Below are 16,363 nucleotides of genomic sequence, written 5' to 3' on the forward strand. Positions count from 1 at the left end.
CCCTGCCCGACTCCCCGCCCCCACCCGGCCCTTGCCTGGTGTTTGCAGATGTAAACATGTGGTGTAAACACACTTGAGTTTTTAAAAACGAAAATGGAAAGAGGAGATGTCAGCTGGCCTACATTTGCCTTTCCTGAAAACATACTTTATTATTAAATATTTTGATGAATGCTTCATTTTTTTTGCTTTTTTCTGTTCTGTGAATTTGCATTTCCTGTTTTTTGCCCACTTTCCCATTGAATGTTAGTGTTTTTTCTTGTTTTCTGTAAGAACATGTGTAAAGATACTCATTCTCTGTCAAATACATGTTCCGTGTTTTATTTGTTGGCCCTGTCCCTTTTACTTTTATTTGCTTTTTGTTATATACAGTGGCTTTAAGAATACTTTGTGCAGTCAATCTGTGATTTCTCTTTTTTGGTTTCTTCCTTTGCTTTTATTAAAACTTCAGAAATCTCACTTCCCTACCCAGCATTCAGTTAAATTTTCCCGTCTATCAGGGAGGGCAGAGAACTTCCTAGACCCAGTAACTAGAATGATCGCAGCTAAGTCTTCTATAAACTGCTGACTGTGTGTCAGGTGACTGAATCCTCTCAATAGCCTTCTGGGGAAGACTAGGGAGACCGAGGCAAAGAGCGGCCAAGTAGCGCATTGTGACTGCACAGCTGGGAAGCACCAGTGAGACTCAGCCCGGAGCCCGTGATCTGTCACTGCTAGGCTGCACTGCCCGTGCAGTTTCCTGGTTAGTCCCGCCCCATGCGTGACCCCTCTCTACCAGAAAGCAGGGCTGGAACCAGATCGTCTCTATTCTTCCTCTCACTTCTTGACAAGTGTGTTGCTTTGACGCCCTGGTTCGCTTTCCCCAAACTATTCCATTTGCTGCTTCCATTGTAGGCCTGCCCCACCCACCACACCCTCCCACCCCACACACACAGATGCGCACGGGCACACTTAAGTACACAGCCAAAGAAAAAGGCCGTTCATTTTTCATTCCTCTGGATGTCTCCTGTCTTTTTCCTCTCACCCGTCCCCTTTCCTGTCCCGTCCTGTGTGTGCTCAGGGACGCTGCTTCCTGGTCGTCCCGTGCACATCTCTGCCTGCAGAGTATGCGGTACTGTCCCAATGTTCGTGTTTGGTGATGCTCAGAGAAGGTGACAGTGCTTCTGACCAGCAAGCCCCTCCTCTCTGTGGTCCTAAAATCCATAGGCTGTCATGTGCACATGGCGACAGGTCCAACCAGATCGGTTCGAGAAAGGCCGCCAGGTGTAGGAGTGACTGCTCTCGGGGACAGACCCTTTATTTGTACGTGACCCTGGAGGGACAGAAAGGCTGGCTCCGGTCCTTGCTTGAAAAGCCTTTCTTGGTCCTCACGTGGACAGGGCAGGGCAGGGGAGGAGAACCCCCCCATCCGAAGTTAGAGGTGCGCAGGGAGCAATGCATGCACAAATCCAGTATGTTTACCTCTGGATCGTCTCCGATCAGATGTCTTTGATGTCTGCTTTGCATCAAACCTAAGCAGTCAGCACGAGGTCCTATAGAGTACAGCTTTGTTTATGTAATTTGTCCTGTTTTAAAAATACCTTCAGAATCACAAAAAAGTTAATACATATATTGGGGGGAAAATAAAGGAGTATAAAGACAACAAATCCCATAATCCCACCACATACACAGTTACAGTTTCATTTGTTTGTAGAGTTTATTGTGGTAAGCATGTTGCTTTAATCGGGACACGAGGCTCTTGGCATCCCAGATGTAACATGCAGGCATTGGCGACCTCTCGTTTTTCTGCCAAGACCAGTGTGTGGTAGCCAGGTTACGTCAGAACCTCATGGATTCCCACTCTGATTTCTGGGCTAACATCCTGAAAAAAGAAGGTAAAATGAGCCCGTCGTTGCTCTTTGTGAAATGTGAATCCTGAGGGTCTGCAGGAAGAGCTAGGGGATTGGCCTCTGTGAGATTCCTGGAAAGGGGGTTTCTCCTTAAGAGCCCTGGGGTCTCAATGTGTGAGCTCCAAACCCCTGCCCCCACACCCCCGTCACCCGCTGCCGCTCCCCACTCTCCCGAGGTGCCTTTGCTTCAGGGGGTAGTGTGGTGGAAGGAAGAGGAAGAGTTAAGTATTAGAAGACAGTAAACACATGAGTTACTTTAAAATTTTAAAGGACAAGGGAATCCCCCTTTCTCGGGGCCTATTAATAGAATATGCCTAACATTTACAAGAGGAAAGAGCCCAAAGGAAAAAATGTTATATATTCAAAATCTACAGTGTTTACATATATATAAAATATACTGTTGATCCTTGAACAACTTGGGTTTGAACTGCATGGGTCCAATTATACATGGATTTTTCTTTTCAATGAATACTGTAAATGTTATTTTCTCTTCCTTACGATTTTTCTTCATAACATTTTCTTTTCTCTAGCTCATTTTTTTGTAAGAATACATACAACACACAAAATAATGTGTTAGTCAACTGTTCATGTTGTTGGTAAGGCTTCTGGTCAATGGTAGGCTCTTAGTAGTTAAATTTTGGGGAATTAAAAGTTTTAACAATTATGTTTAGATTACCCATGAAATACGCATTGCCAATCATTACCCCAAGCTATTTTAGTGCTGACAAATTTTGTAACAGAGATTACATGAACGTATTCTTTGTAAACCCAGGTAAAATAAATGTATTATACTGAATACTTTTATAAAAAGTTATATGTGGATTCTCGACTGCATGGGGGGAGTCGGCGACTCAAACTCCTGCATTGTTCAAGGGTCGATTGTACGAGTGTTGCCTGCTAAATTCAGTTTTCTCAGAACCACATTTGAAAAACATCAAGCATATTCTTGCCTTATTTACTTAAAAAGCTTAAACCAGTTTGGAGCATTCTCTGGAGACTTGGCTGTTCTCCTAAAGTGCATCTATAAACACAAAAACATGAATACAGATTACTCCCAGTTCGGGCCTTTACACGCTTTCTCTTCAGTGGTGATTCATGAGAATGGCACATACCGAATTCACAGGTGAAGGCTGGGGGGTTTATTGCTGCCAAAGTTAACAGCAAGCTGACCATAAATTGCTAACAGATGTTTTTCCTTTTTCACTCCTTAGGAATTTTATAGGCAACATTTTTTTTTTCTTTTTGCGTGGGTTGAGGGATGTAGAGAGAGAAGGAAAATAAAAACAAACTAGAGTTTGGGAAATGTACGTCTCAGTTTTTGCCAGCGTTTGGACATTTTGAAATTCATATAGACGCGGTCTTCAAAAGTTTATTTTAAAAAATAATAGACTCCCTTACTTTTCCAGATTAACCTGACCAAACTTTTTATGCAAAATCCTTTAAAAAATCATAGAGTTTTAAAAAATATATTAATATATTTAGTCAGTTTAAGGGTTTTTTTTTTTCCTCTCTCTCTTTAGCAAGAAGATCCTTATAGGAAGAAGAAGCTTCAGGAGAAAAAAGAAGGAAATTTACAAAATTTAAATTGGAATAAAAATCGAACGTGTAGAAAAAACAAGAAAAGGGGGGCTGCTCAGGTCTTGAGGTTTGTAATTTTTATAATTCCTTGAAGATTTTCATCTATTTTTTACTCTAATTTGCATTCAGTTACTATCTTTTAAGTTTACTTTTGTTATGTTGGCTACAAATAATAATGTAAGACTGTAGATGTTTGTATTTTGAGATAAATGTTCTTTTTCTTTCATTTAAATTTATTGGGGTGACATCGGTTCACAAAACCATACAGGTTTCAAGTGTAAACTCAACAGAACACCATCTGCACCCTGCGCTGTGCGCCCGTCGCCCCAAGCAAAGTGTCTTCCCGCCCCCATTTTCTCCTTGTTGCCCACTTCCACCCCCCACCCCGGCTGTCACCATGCTGTCGTCTCTGTCTGTGTTTTACCTTCTTTCAAACATGTTGATTTTAAGAACATTTATGTGTTTTTCAAATCATTGTTCTTAAACTTTATGTATTAATATTTTCCGGTTGTGTTTTCATTTATTTTGTTAAAAGTACCTTCAAGTGCACAGATTTTTCAGATTTTTACCTTATAAAATGCTAAGAGCTGTGGGAGTTTTTAGAGGAAAAGCCGAAGTCGGGCTCCATGCCAGGACCTGCCACATGAAAGGGGGTGGTTGCCACTCAGGGCCACCAAGGTCCATCCTGCAGAAGCTGCGGGGAGGGATGGGCCCAGGCGTTTCGTGGCTGCTGAAGGCCCCCGAGCCCGTGAGGGTCAGAGCCAGCGTCAGAACCAGGCTGTTGGGCGCTCTCCTGGGGCAGCCATGCTACCTGGGGACACTTAATCTCCCTGAGCTTTTCTTTTCTTATCAGTAAAATGAAGGAGGTGACAGTGTTTATCTGGGAATCCCGTATTTCCGTGTTTCCACAAACATTCTTTAAATCTAATTTTATGTACATTGCTCAGCTTCAGGTAGCTCCCGCCCCAAACCAAGGTCAGTAGTGTGTACACTCTGCCTCCAGGGGCTAGCCTCTGAAGGTTGATATCTCACTTGACACGCCCGAGTGGAGAGCCTCCAGCGGAGACATGGCCCTGCCTCTTCCTCCCTGGGTGGAGGAGGAGCTTTTCATTTTGCAGGCGTCCCTCGCAGTGACAGGGTCCCCTTCTAGGGCCCCAGTTTAGGAGACTTAGCCCCAGCTCCCTGACTCCTGGAGACTACTGTCTGGGTGCTAAAGCCCAAGCCCTGGGCATTAAGCCTGTTTCCTTCCAAGTAATCCCTCCATCCTCACCCCTGGCTGTTTCTCCTTCTGAGTCCTGGCATCTGGGGGTTTTTCTCTCTCGTGAGCCCAGCTAGGTACTTAAATGTGCTTCTGTCCAGTTGGTCCCTAGCAGCTCTAGATTTGCCTGGGGCCAGGGGTCCACCTTGCTGCCTTTCCACTTGTTACAGGAAGGGAAGTCTGGGCAGACAGCCCGCATTGTGGCAAGGACCGCGATGGGAAGCGTGTGGTGCTGGTTACAGTGTCTGCCCTGGTCTCCAGGAGGCTGCATCAGGAGCTCAGACTCTGTGACTCAGCATGGTGACATGCTCCCCGGCCAGTCTCAAGCACTGCGGAGACGGGTCGGGCACCTCCGAGGGGTCTTCAGGCTCTGGTACTCCCCTGGCTCATGTCTGGCAATCAGCAAAATGCAAATATGAAAAAAGAGAAGTAAACTCTTTGCTTACTTATGCAGTATTAACAACAGTTGTTAATACTGAGTACTAATTGTGGATGGCTAATTATCCTGATATAGGCCGAAAATATTTAGGCTGAATTGATCGAAAGCTGCAATGCAGCATCCTATAGAAAGGAAAGTTATACCTTGTGCTCTTTCATGTGTATTTTCATAAAATTTTCATTGATTAATATGGTCACTCTAAAGTTTTATATTTTTGTGATATGAACCCATGGAAAGATATGAAATTAGAGCAGAATTTCACCAATTAAATATTATATATACTTGAAAGCAGATTTCTGACATGAAGAAACAAAATATAGCTTTCAAGGAGCATGTAGCTAATCAGGATGTTTTGACAATATGACGCTTAAGAAGTAGGTGGCTGTTGGCTTGTCTCTGTCCTTGGCTCCTGCTTCTGTCTACTTCCTCCTTACCTGAGCGGTCAGAAAGCAGTGAAGCTGTGTGCCGCATCTCACCTATGGGATCTTCTTAACGGCCATCCCACAGACCTAACATGAGGACTGAAATTGGACCGAGTGAAATAATCGCCTCGGTATCCCCTAGCATTCTTTCTCTGCACACATGGCCATTTACAAAGTTGCGTGACAGTTCTTCCCTTAAGGAGTTCATGGTCCAGTAGGAGAGGGATTACGAGTGGCCCATAACCTCGTTGGGGGAGGAACTCTATCCTTTGTAGACACTCCATGTTTTCTAACAATACCTGGCATGGGGTTGTCTCTTAGTAAATATTTGCTGGATGAACAATTAAGAAGAAAGCTGAACAAATGCTTAGCACCCTCCCCCCAGACACCAAGGAAGACAAGCCAAGAGTCTTGGATTCTGGCCCTGGACTTGGCCGCTTACTAGTTGGCCCTGAGTGACTCATGTAACCTGTGGAGTTTCAGTCTTCTTACTGTAAAATGCAAAAATAGACTAAAGGACCTCCAAATTAATTCTAGTTCTAACACAGCAAAATCTTTTTCTCCTGGGTATCTTTCCTTTACTCATCATCTTCTCCCATCAGACCCAAAGGGAAGAGGTCAGCAGGTGTTCCCTATTCATATTTTCACCTGTAATAAGCCTCCTGGAAAGCACTATGCACGGATGTATGGTGACACCCGAATGTGACTTTTTGTGGCTCTTCCAGGCCTTCTGAGCAGAGTGAACTAAAACTTGTGTGCAGCGAATTTGAAAGGTCTGAGCTGAGCCGTGCCATCGATGTCAGAAGCTGGTGTCCACAGGAAAGCTCTGGGGAAACGTGTAAGACAGGCTCGGGCATTGGAAGAAGCTCCCCTGCGGCACAGAGAGACGCAGGTATGGACCCTACTGAGCTACCAACGGTGCTGTGGGGGGAGCTTTTGTGTCCTCGAGGAAGTATCCCGCGTGGGAGAAATGGCATCTCGACGAGATGATCACTTTCCAGGCAGCTTAGCTCCCTAAAGCCTGAAGGGAAACCTGTCAGGATGAGACCAGAAAGCTAAGATTCTCTTGAGCCTGGGCAAGCCTCTAGTGTTGCTGCCTCCTCCCTCCCCCCTGCCTGAAATCTGGCCATGCTCAACTGTCCTCCTGCAGCCTGCTGAAGGTTAGAATGGTAGCTGTTCCCACAAACCTCAGCCAGGTGGTCCCTGCAGAGTCAGGCCACTGTGCCACCCAAGAGCTGCTGGGCACGTCCCTGGGGGTGGGAGGCAGAGGGCACCCAGTGCTAGGTGCCGGTTAGGGCAGAGCTGGAGGCTAAAGGGCCACTGAAGTTGGTGGGACGGATGGGGTGGGGGGAGGGGTGATCCCACAGCCAACCCCCACGTTCCCAGACACATGCCCAGGCCAGTGCACACAGCTGGCCGAGTTAGTGGGTTTCTACCTTTGTTCATTCCCTAGACACATGTGTTGCTTTTTGGTCTTATTGGAGCTTCCCCCCGCCCACACATAAATAACACTTTGAAGCTCTTAGTGGGTATCTTAATTAAAATGGGGGGGGGGGAATTACCTACAAATCTCAGTCTAATAGACTAGCCTTGGTTTCCTTTTTTAAAGTTTTTATTTGATTGATGAGAAAGAGAGAGGGTGGGAGGCATCAATTTGTTGTTTCTCTTATTCGTGCATTCACTGGTCGCTTCTTGTGTGTTCCCTGACCAGGAATCAAACCTGCAACCTTGGCGTGTGAGGGTGATGCTCTAACCAACTGTGCTACCCGGCCAGAGCTAGCCTCAGTTTTGTTGGTGGAAGTATTTGCTATTTCGAGAACCATTTTTAGGTCAAAGTTATCATTGGTGTGGACCAAATAGGCCCCCAAGAAGTTTAACTGCCCGTCCCGTAGGCAGAGGAGACGTAGCTCATCCCCTCTCTTTCTCAAAGTCCCATCGATAGTTTCAGTTCACTTCCTTCCTCTCCTTCAGTGAGCAGAGTTAGCTGACCCTGAAGTCGAGCCTTCCTGTCCTCGGAATTTCACCTTTCTCCTTTGATCAGAAATGACATCAAGTTGAAAATTCAGTGACACCTGGGGTCAGCTCTCCTCTCTTCTTCCCGCAGAGGGTTACTTCCAGAAGCCCGGGAAGAAGCGTGCGGAGAAGTCGTGCTCCGATTCCAGCTCGGACTGCGGCAGCTCCTCAGGCAGTGTGCGCGCCAGCCGGGGCAGCTGGGGCAGCTGGAGCAGCAGCAGCAGCTCCGACGGGGACAAGAAGCCCGTGGCGGGCCCTCAGCACTTCCTGCCAGCGGGTGAGTCCTGACGGCAGGCCCTCGCTGGCCTCTCCTACCCGCAATGGGACCTACGAAAGGAGGGCTTGTCTGAAAGCCCAACGAAGCAAAGTATGTATGAGATATGACCTCAATTTTGTGCATATATGTACACAAAGAAGAGATTGTAAGCACTGTCCCCAAATGTTGATAATGATATATAATTATAGGTATCTTATATTTTTTCTTTTTTAAATGTTTGTTTATTTTTATAGATTTCCCACAATGAACATGCCGCTTTTATAAACTGGAGGGGTCTATTTATGTAGCAAAATTTCTTTTCTCGGAAAAATCACCCTTAAAAAGTTCCATAATATTCATGGTTTCAGCTTTTTCTCCATCATACAACATTATTAAGCCAAAATGCATACATCTAAATGTTAGGTTTTATTACATTTTCAGTGAAAAGATAAATTATCGAAGACGTTTTAAAAATCACATCACTGAAGGTGTGACTATCAGTGTAAAGTGAAAAATAAGTCACTCGTTTGGGGCTAACGATATTAACCCCCTTTGCATTATAACACATCATGCTGTTGAATCAGGTTTGTAAAAACTGGTGACGATTTGTTTTTTTATGCAGGAGACCGCGTGTCACAGCGTGACTTCCCTTCGGACACGCCCATCGCCCTGAACCTCTGCCATAACATCTGCAGCCCCACGTAAGTTTTCAGCCTCAGCTTTCACGGTGTGTTTCACGCACTGCTGTTTCCACCAGCGTGGTTCTTCCTTGGACTTGGTTCTGCAGGGGAAAGTAGGAGAGCTTTGTAAGGATGCGAGGAAGTAAAATGCAATTTTACAAGTAATTCAGAAAAAAGCAGAATCCTTCCGAGTGAACAGGGCTCGGGCTTGGGTGTCTCTGGTATGGCTGGTCCGCTCTGTGATGTGACCACGTTAGCAAGTCCCCCCTCCTGAGAGTACAAGGAGGAAACTGTACTTGTTGGACGGATGGGCATCACCTCCCTTTTGCTGAGACTTGAACTAAAGCTGAGCGTTGGCAACCTGGTAGATACGGGATGTTTACAGTTCCTCCGAATGATGCTCGTGGGAGCATCGGACAAAATAAACCAGCACCTTTCACTGAGTGGGAGAGGAGGGTGTGCAGGAGGAAGGGTTTCAGAACGAGGAAAGGAATTGGTTTTCTTAAGGCATCGGCCACATTGTGAGAGGATAGGATGGCGTTAAAATTAAATTGGTGAGTTGGTGAAAAAATTTAAAAAGCTCAGCTAGGGTACAAGGAAGGCTCTGTAGGAACTGTTTTTGTTATGGGAAGAGAGTGAGCTAGGGGTCCAGCCTTGCTGCCAGCTGGTGGCAGGCAGAGAGGAAACTGTAGACGACGGTAGTGACCTAAGGTTTAATGGCTTCATCGTTGTTTATTAAAGAAAGACCTGGCTGGATCTTGGGAATTTAATATTCCTGAGCCTCCTTTGGGCTGTGTACTGGTATGTCTCTAGTATGTATTTCTCTTGGGGGAAGAATTCATGTAAAAATTCAATCAGACTTAGTTATACAAATTCAGTATTTCCTTGTACAGAAACAATCAGCGATCTTCATTTTCTCTCTTTCCCCAGAGGCGTGAACAATCTCCCACAATATGCAGAACCTCCCTGTCCCAGCCTTCCTGCCGGGCCTGCAGGTGTTGAAGAAGAGAAAGGTGAGGCTCCTGTGTCTTGCTCCAGATGCCAGCCAGGTGCTCTGTGTTGTGGGCTGGGGGGCAGGGGACGTGGTGGGGAGGCTTGAGAAGACAAGCTGGTTGGGTGGGGCAGAGCCATTGCCCCCGTGTCCTCTTCTCTAAGCCTTGTCACTGGGGCTTTTGTGCATTGGGAAGATACCTGCCTTCTGCAGCAGCAGCATCAGGAGCCCTGACTTTGGCTGCCCCATCTGCACTGATACCGAGCTCCCTCCTTATAGCTGAGGTACAGCTATAGCCCTGAGGCCCATAGCCCTGGTATGGTACAGGGCTACCTCTGCCTATAGTTCCCCTTTCCCAGGGGTGAGGCCCAGTTGGAGGGCACACCAAGGCTGGGTTTCAAGCACCTAGCCTACTTCTGCTTTTCCTGCTCCCTCCTCTTCTCCCCCACCTCTCCATGCCCTACAGGTCTGTTAACCGGCCTCCAAAGCCTTAGAGACCAGCCTCGCTCCCTCACCAGGCCTGAGACCGGGGTGGGGGTGGGGGAGGCCCAAGTCCCTGTGGGCTCCCACTAGCTGGGAGACGGCAGCAGCCTGGGAGCTGGAAATGGGAGTGGGTCAGAAGGAAACCCCACCTCACCTGGGGCCTCTCTGTGGGGGGCTAACTCCAGTCCCCCCTCATTTTTCTTCTCCTTTTCTTCATTACCTCCCTTGGCCCTTGTCTCCTTTTTCCTTCTGCCCACTTCCTACCTAGTGAGGGTCAGGAATCGCAGCAGGACAAGCCCATGGCCTTCACTCCCACATGCATACCTGCTCTTGTGTATCCAAGGTATACTGATTGAAAAGCTTTCTACACAGGGGAGCAGGTTTACTTTGAGAGTTTAAGGCTTCTATGCTATCCTTTGTGTATATTGTGGACTTGGTGTCAAATTATCAACAGAAATAAATTATTTGTGAGCTGGATCTAGTGACTAGTCCAGGAAAGTCAGCATTTTCGTTTTTTAAAAACGTCAGTCATTTGCTCAGGCAGGGTCTGGGTGAGGTTTTGACGGCGGCTACCTTTATCTTTCAGGCAATAGAGAAGAGAGAGGGTTTAATTAGTGGAGAAAAACAAAAACCGGGTCCAAACAGATAGACTTTACTGTGTGACCGCGTCTTGGTTGTCGGCGGGGATTCCACGTCACGTGGTGCCTTAACCCGTGGGTCTGTGTCTGTGTGTTTCAGGGGCCTTTTATCTTGTTCCTGTGAACAGCCTGCGGGTGTGTGTGTGTGTGTGTGTGTGTGTGTGCACGCGCGAAGTACATGTTATTCTACTACTTGAATATTTATAATTTTAAACAATATTCTATATACATGTGATAGATACGTATTACATGTATTCTACTAAATATATTTTTTGCTTTTTAAATTAATTAATTAATTTATTTTTTACATTGTTGTTTAAGTAGAGTTTTCTGCCTTTTCCTCCCACCCCAGCCCAACACTCCAGCCCAACACTCCAGCCCTCCCCACCTCGCTCCTGTTTCCACCCCCCCTGTTAATTGTCCTTATGTCCTTTATAATTGTTCCTAAAAATATGGAACGCTTCACGAATTTGCATGTCATCCTTGCGCAGGGGCCACGCTAGCGTTCTCTGTATCGTTCCAATTTTAGTGTGTGTGCTGCCGAAGCGAGCGCACATCTGCGGTTACTTTCTAACCACCTGTTACAATCCTTGGTTGGGGCGACATCACGAGAGTGATGGCCCTGTTCACAATTACTGTCCACAAAGCATTGGCCCCCCCCTTTGGACTGTCCCTCACCTGCGTCCACGTGCTTCTGTTCTTGCCCAGCTTCAGTTCCCCGATCCATGGTTACAGGCATGTCCTTGCCTCCTGTCCCTTTATCCACTGCGTTCACCTTCCCGAACCTCAGCCAGGGTTTGGCCCAGCGCTCCGGCTGCTCTGCGAATTCATGACTGCTGGCTGCACGTGGGCCCAGCTGCTGCACGTCCCCAGTCCCTTCACCCGCCACTCTTGTCCTGACCACATTTCCAGTGCCTTCTGCCTCATTCCCTTGGTTGATCTTGCTTCCTGTGTAACTGGGAAAGAGGGAAGCAGTTGAGTCTTTCAGGAGGCTGCCACAGCCTGTCCCTCCACTGCCACCATCGTGAATCGTCACTGTGACCCTCTTTTCCAAGGACACTGTCGAGCACATTTCTGCACCCCTCCTCCCTCATCAGTTTTTCTCGGGTCGGCATACAAATGTACTGTGTGCACCCCTTCCCTGTCTCCTGTGACGCTGGAAACTCTGCCATGTTCTGTGCGGTGATGGACCCAGGGGGCAGTGTGGCCGGTCGGGGAGGTGCAGGTGATTCCAGGCCATCCTATCAGACGAGGGGCCCTTGGCAGGGGCCTCTACCTGAGTGGCTCAGAAGGTCCTGTCAGAACCCAAGGTTCATTCCCACATTTCACGGTCCCAAAGGGGTCTTCTGTCTTCCAGTCTGCAGCTTGCCCAGTGACAGACCAACCGAACATGTGGGCCATGGATAATAGCCTACGAGTCAGTAAAAACACAGAAGTCCAAGAGGAGAGTTGGCCCTGAGCTATGAGAACCGCTGTGGGTCAGCCCCCTGAGCAGTGACCATGTGCGTTCTTGGTGCTGCCCAGCGGGCGCTGAGGTGGACAGTGGCATGGCCCAGTGCACACTGTCAGGTCTCAGCTAACCCGGCCACCAGGGCACAAGGCTCCAGGGAACCTCAGTGAATCGAGGGCCCCATTGATCCAGTAGCTTTGCTTCAGGTAGCAGAGAGGGGGATTGAGTTTCCCTGGAGGAATAGCTGTCATTCTCACGTATAAAACGGACATATGGCGGGGGCCCGGCCAGGTGCACAAGCATCATCGAGTTTGCGCTAATGCCCTGTGGTCTCAGGGGTCGAGGGGGTGACTCGGACAGGCCCAGATGCCCGCATACAGTGTGAGTTGCATCACAGAAGGAACCTTGAGCTCAGGGAACCTGTATCTTTTATAATAGGCAGTAAGCACGCCTCCCTCTGCCCAGAGGGAGTCACTGCGTGTTGCAAGCCTTTTGTATAGCCAACATCCTTAAACAGACTATCCAGAAGAAAGGCATTCGGGGCCTCTGCTTGCAAGACGCACAGAAATGTGAGAAGCCCGTGGAGACTTATCTCCCGGCAGTCACTCGCCTCATCCCCCACTGCTCACCTCTCACCCTGTTCTTGCTGGCCACACGGTGTCCTTGCTGTTCTGGACTCGTGAGACATACTCCCACTTGGGGGACTTTGCAGTCAGCACTGCTCCCTGTGCCTGGAGCATGCCTCCCCCATGCTTCCTTGGCTCACTTCTCACCTCCTTCCCATCTTGGATGGCTCGGATATTCCCTCTGTGAGGCCTTCGACTGCTCTGATTAAAGCCCCTGTGGCTGTCATCGCAGCACTTGGAGCTGAGGCCACACTGTACCCTGTCATCTTCTGTCCCTTCCTGCTGGAATGTAAACCCGTCTACTGCCCAGCTGGCGTCTATAATGGGGCCTTGCAGAAAGTGGGGCCCCATGTCCTTGTTGAGTGGTTGTGAGTGTCCCGTTATCTGGGTCAGGAGACAGCCCTACACTGAGGTGAAGGTCAAAGCAGTGTGCTCTGTTTCCGCTTTATATTCTGAAAGAATATCCCGAAAAGGGTCGGGAAAGCAGGCGTGGTCAGTGTGTGGGGGTGGCGTGGGGGGCATTTTCTGGAGGGAAGAAGGGGGACTGAGAGGCCTTGCTCTCTTCCTTAGGTCTCTACCCTCCTGGAGACCTGTGGCCCACACCGCCCGTATGCGTGACAAGTGGCTTCAACTGCGCTCTGGAGAGCACCATGCCCAGCGTGATGCAGGGGCCAGCCCCGGTTCATAATAGGTACAGGTGTCTTGGCTGAGGGCCTGCGGTGGGGATTTGGGTCCCGCCAGTTAGGTGGTCCTCACGGGATCGAGGGCCAGGCTTCCCTCCCCAGCTGGCTTAGCCAGGAGTTACTGCCTGCCTCTTGGAGTTTCATTGTGATGTCTGAGAAAATGACAAGTCAGGCATTGAGAGAAACATGAGAGGACATAAAAGTAATATATAACATAGCTGGTAACCGCGACATTACTTTCCTCTTTTTAGAGTGAAGAGACGAGCTGTTACTATATTAGTGGCAAAAACTGAAAAAGCTATCACTCCTAATCCCTACCCCCCAGCAGGAACAAAGATTTCCATGATACTAATTGTGAACACATTTAAATTGTTACATGGTGAAATGATTTGAGCATTGAAAAATAGGCATAGAATGGCCATTCCTTAAATTTGTTTATGGCTGTTACTATGACATTGAATGATGAAAACTTGAGAAAATGTTCGTATCTGTGCATAATCACAGAACCCATTTGAATTCTTTTGGGGGGAGAAGGCCAGCTTATTAGAGTGGCATCTACTTCCTTGTGTCTGCAACGAGAATCCACTCCACAGCTGCGATCAGAGCGCCGTGAATCATAGTCATTACAGTTGTGATTATTTCCCTAACAAGAGTGCTGGCCTTGCTCTAAGGGAAAGGTGGACATTTTCATAGCAGAACACGTATGAGTCCTTCAGGTGCGAGCTAAGACACTTCAAGGTGGTCCAGTGCCTCTTCTACAGCTCTAGTTAACCACAGCCTCGGCTCCTGCCTCTGGTTGGACTTCGGCCTGGTTACAGGGGGAGTGTGCTCCTCCTCCCGGCCGGCCGCCCTGCCATGGGGTGCCGCTGGTGACGGGCGTCAAGTAAATCTTCGATTCTGTGACTGGAGAAAGCACCGTCTTTTTGCCATGTACAATGCGCACCCACATTTTAGTACTAATCCCCATGTAGAATGCACATCCTTATTTTTCCCTCAAAAATTTGGGCAAAAAAGTGAGCATTATACACAGCAATATACGGTACCTCTTTTGTTTCCCAAAATTGGGGATTTGGCAGTGATGAGGGTGGCAGGCAATAAAAGCGCTTTCCTCTTTCTGTGCTTGCTCTGTGGACGCCCTGTTTCTGAACCGAGACCTCTGGTTTTCTGTAGCAGTTTCATTGACTGGAGCGCCACCTGCGAAGGCCAGTTCCCCGGTGTGTACTGCCCCCTGGAGCTGAGCGATTACAACGCCTTTCCAGAAGGTAAAAGCTGGTCCCAGTGCCGTTCTTTAATCCTCGGAAAACCCCAGCCGGAGTGCACAGCCTTAAGGCTCTACCTGCAGGAGATCGTGCCTTAAATGAAATTAGATATAGTCAACGTAACATTATATTAGTTTCGGGTGTACAACATAATGATGCGATATTTGTATATTTTGAGACATGATCACCACACAGTAAGTCTAGTTAACATCCATCACTGCACATAGTTACAGTTTTTGTTCTTGTCGTGGAGCTTTTAAGATTTACTCCCAGCAACGTCTAATATACAAGGCGGTGTTATTAACTACAGTCACCACGGTGGATGTCAGATCCCCAGGACTTACGTACTTTACAACTGGAAGTTTGTACTTTTTAACCCCCTTCACGCACTTATTCTACTTCCCAACACCCCACCTCTGCAACCACCCGTCTGCTACTGTATTCATGGGCTTGTATGTGTGTGTGTGGTTGCTGTTTATGTTGTTGCTGCTAAGAGTGTGCCTTTAACCGTGAGTGACCTTTGAGAATGACCTTACAGAGGAGGCTGCCGAGTGCCTTCGAGTGGGTCTAGCTCTGCATACCTGCCATATATCATTTTATGTGGCTTCAAAAAGCCCCACAAACCTGGGCGTCCGGGGGCTTCTCTACCTGATCTATGTCGTCCTTCAAAGAGAACTGGGTTGTGTGGATTTATGTAGATTATCCATAGGGAGGCTGGGGCTTTTGTTGTTGGCTATTCTTTTTAGGTGGGCAAGCACATATGACAGGAAGCCTCTACCTGCTTGTCCCTCACATGTCCCGACTCTTCCGCCCCTGAGTGGTGCTGCAGAGGAAGGAAAGATGCTTGCAGGGGAAATTGTGGAAAATTGCTTGTGCTTGGGTTCAAGCACCTGTCATAAAAAAACAATGAGATAGGAGATTTCCCTGATGAACCGGAAAGTGCTATTATTGTACATTACAGTATGATCATGATTGCTCATACTAGAGCTACCTCTGCAGAGACAGAATAAACCATATTTTAGATATTGCACTTGTGCATTTGGAAATGTGCACTGCTCCATGCTAACCACAGGGGGGTGCTGTGGTAACTTTCTTCCTATGCTTATAAAGCTTGTGTGTACTATCTTCTTAGCTAAGTGCTTGGTTTGGTGTTGCTTTTATCAGTCCAGACCTTACATATGCAGGTGGCAGAGGTTGGCATGACATAATAAAGTGTTAAGGACTGGGAAGAGTCTTGACACTATTCAAATCTGTGGTCGCATTATAGTGTGTTCTGTGTGTTAGAAAGATACCCATCAAATTATCAAATATAGACACTAAGCCCAAAGGAAGACCTTCCTCCCTGAGGACTTCCCAGGTGAGTTGTCTCATATACAGTTTTAAACTTGAGAGTGACACTGAAACTCCTGGTTCACACCAAGTAAGTATTTTATGTCTGTCTTTAGCCTGTTAATACGATAGTAAGGCCAGGAAAGGTTTCTTGCTGAGAGTGAGAATTCAGTGCGTGCCATGAACATCTTTACCTGTGTCGATGTCTCCTGCTGTTTTAGAAAACATGAATTACCCCAATGGCTTCCCCTGTCCTGCTGAAATTCAGACAGACTTCACTGATCACAACGCTCAGTCTACCTGGAACACGCCCCCCAACGTGCCAACCGCCTGGGGACACGCGGGTCTCCTCAGCAATCCGGTCAGTGCTGG

General features: G+C 47.6%; 1 protein-coding gene and 1 non-coding gene across 3 annotated transcripts in view; one reads left to right on the forward strand and one right to left on the reverse strand.

Moving 5' to 3' along the window:
- TMEM131L (transmembrane 131 like) overlaps positions 1-16,363 on the forward strand; it is a 138,654-nt gene that overhangs the window by 121,204 nt on the left and 1,087 nt on the right. For both annotated transcript variants that reach the window (XM_053910879.1, XM_053910880.1), the window contains exons 27-34: positions 3,407-3,531; positions 6,309-6,475; positions 7,688-7,873; positions 8,475-8,553; positions 9,463-9,545; positions 13,291-13,411; positions 14,574-14,665; positions 16,213-16,352. In XM_053910879.1, the coding sequence (XP_053766854.1) occupies positions 3,407-3,531; positions 6,309-6,475; positions 7,688-7,873; positions 8,475-8,553; positions 9,463-9,545; positions 13,291-13,411; positions 14,574-14,665; positions 16,213-16,352 (993 nt within the window). The remainder of the gene's footprint in view (positions 1-3,406; positions 3,532-6,308; positions 6,476-7,687; positions 7,874-8,474; positions 8,554-9,462; positions 9,546-13,290; positions 13,412-14,573; positions 14,666-16,212; positions 16,353-16,363) is intronic.
- LOC112312719 (U6 spliceosomal RNA) lies at positions 11,091-11,197 on the reverse strand. The gene has a single exon (XR_002975609.2). It is a non-coding gene; the product is annotated as a U6 spliceosomal RNA (small nuclear RNA).

The sequence above is a fragment of the Desmodus rotundus genome, chromosome 9 (assembly GCF_022682495.2).
Source record: "Desmodus rotundus isolate HL8 chromosome 9, HLdesRot8A.1, whole genome shotgun sequence".
Classification (NCBI taxonomy): Eukaryota; Metazoa; Chordata; class Mammalia; order Chiroptera; family Phyllostomidae; genus Desmodus; species Desmodus rotundus.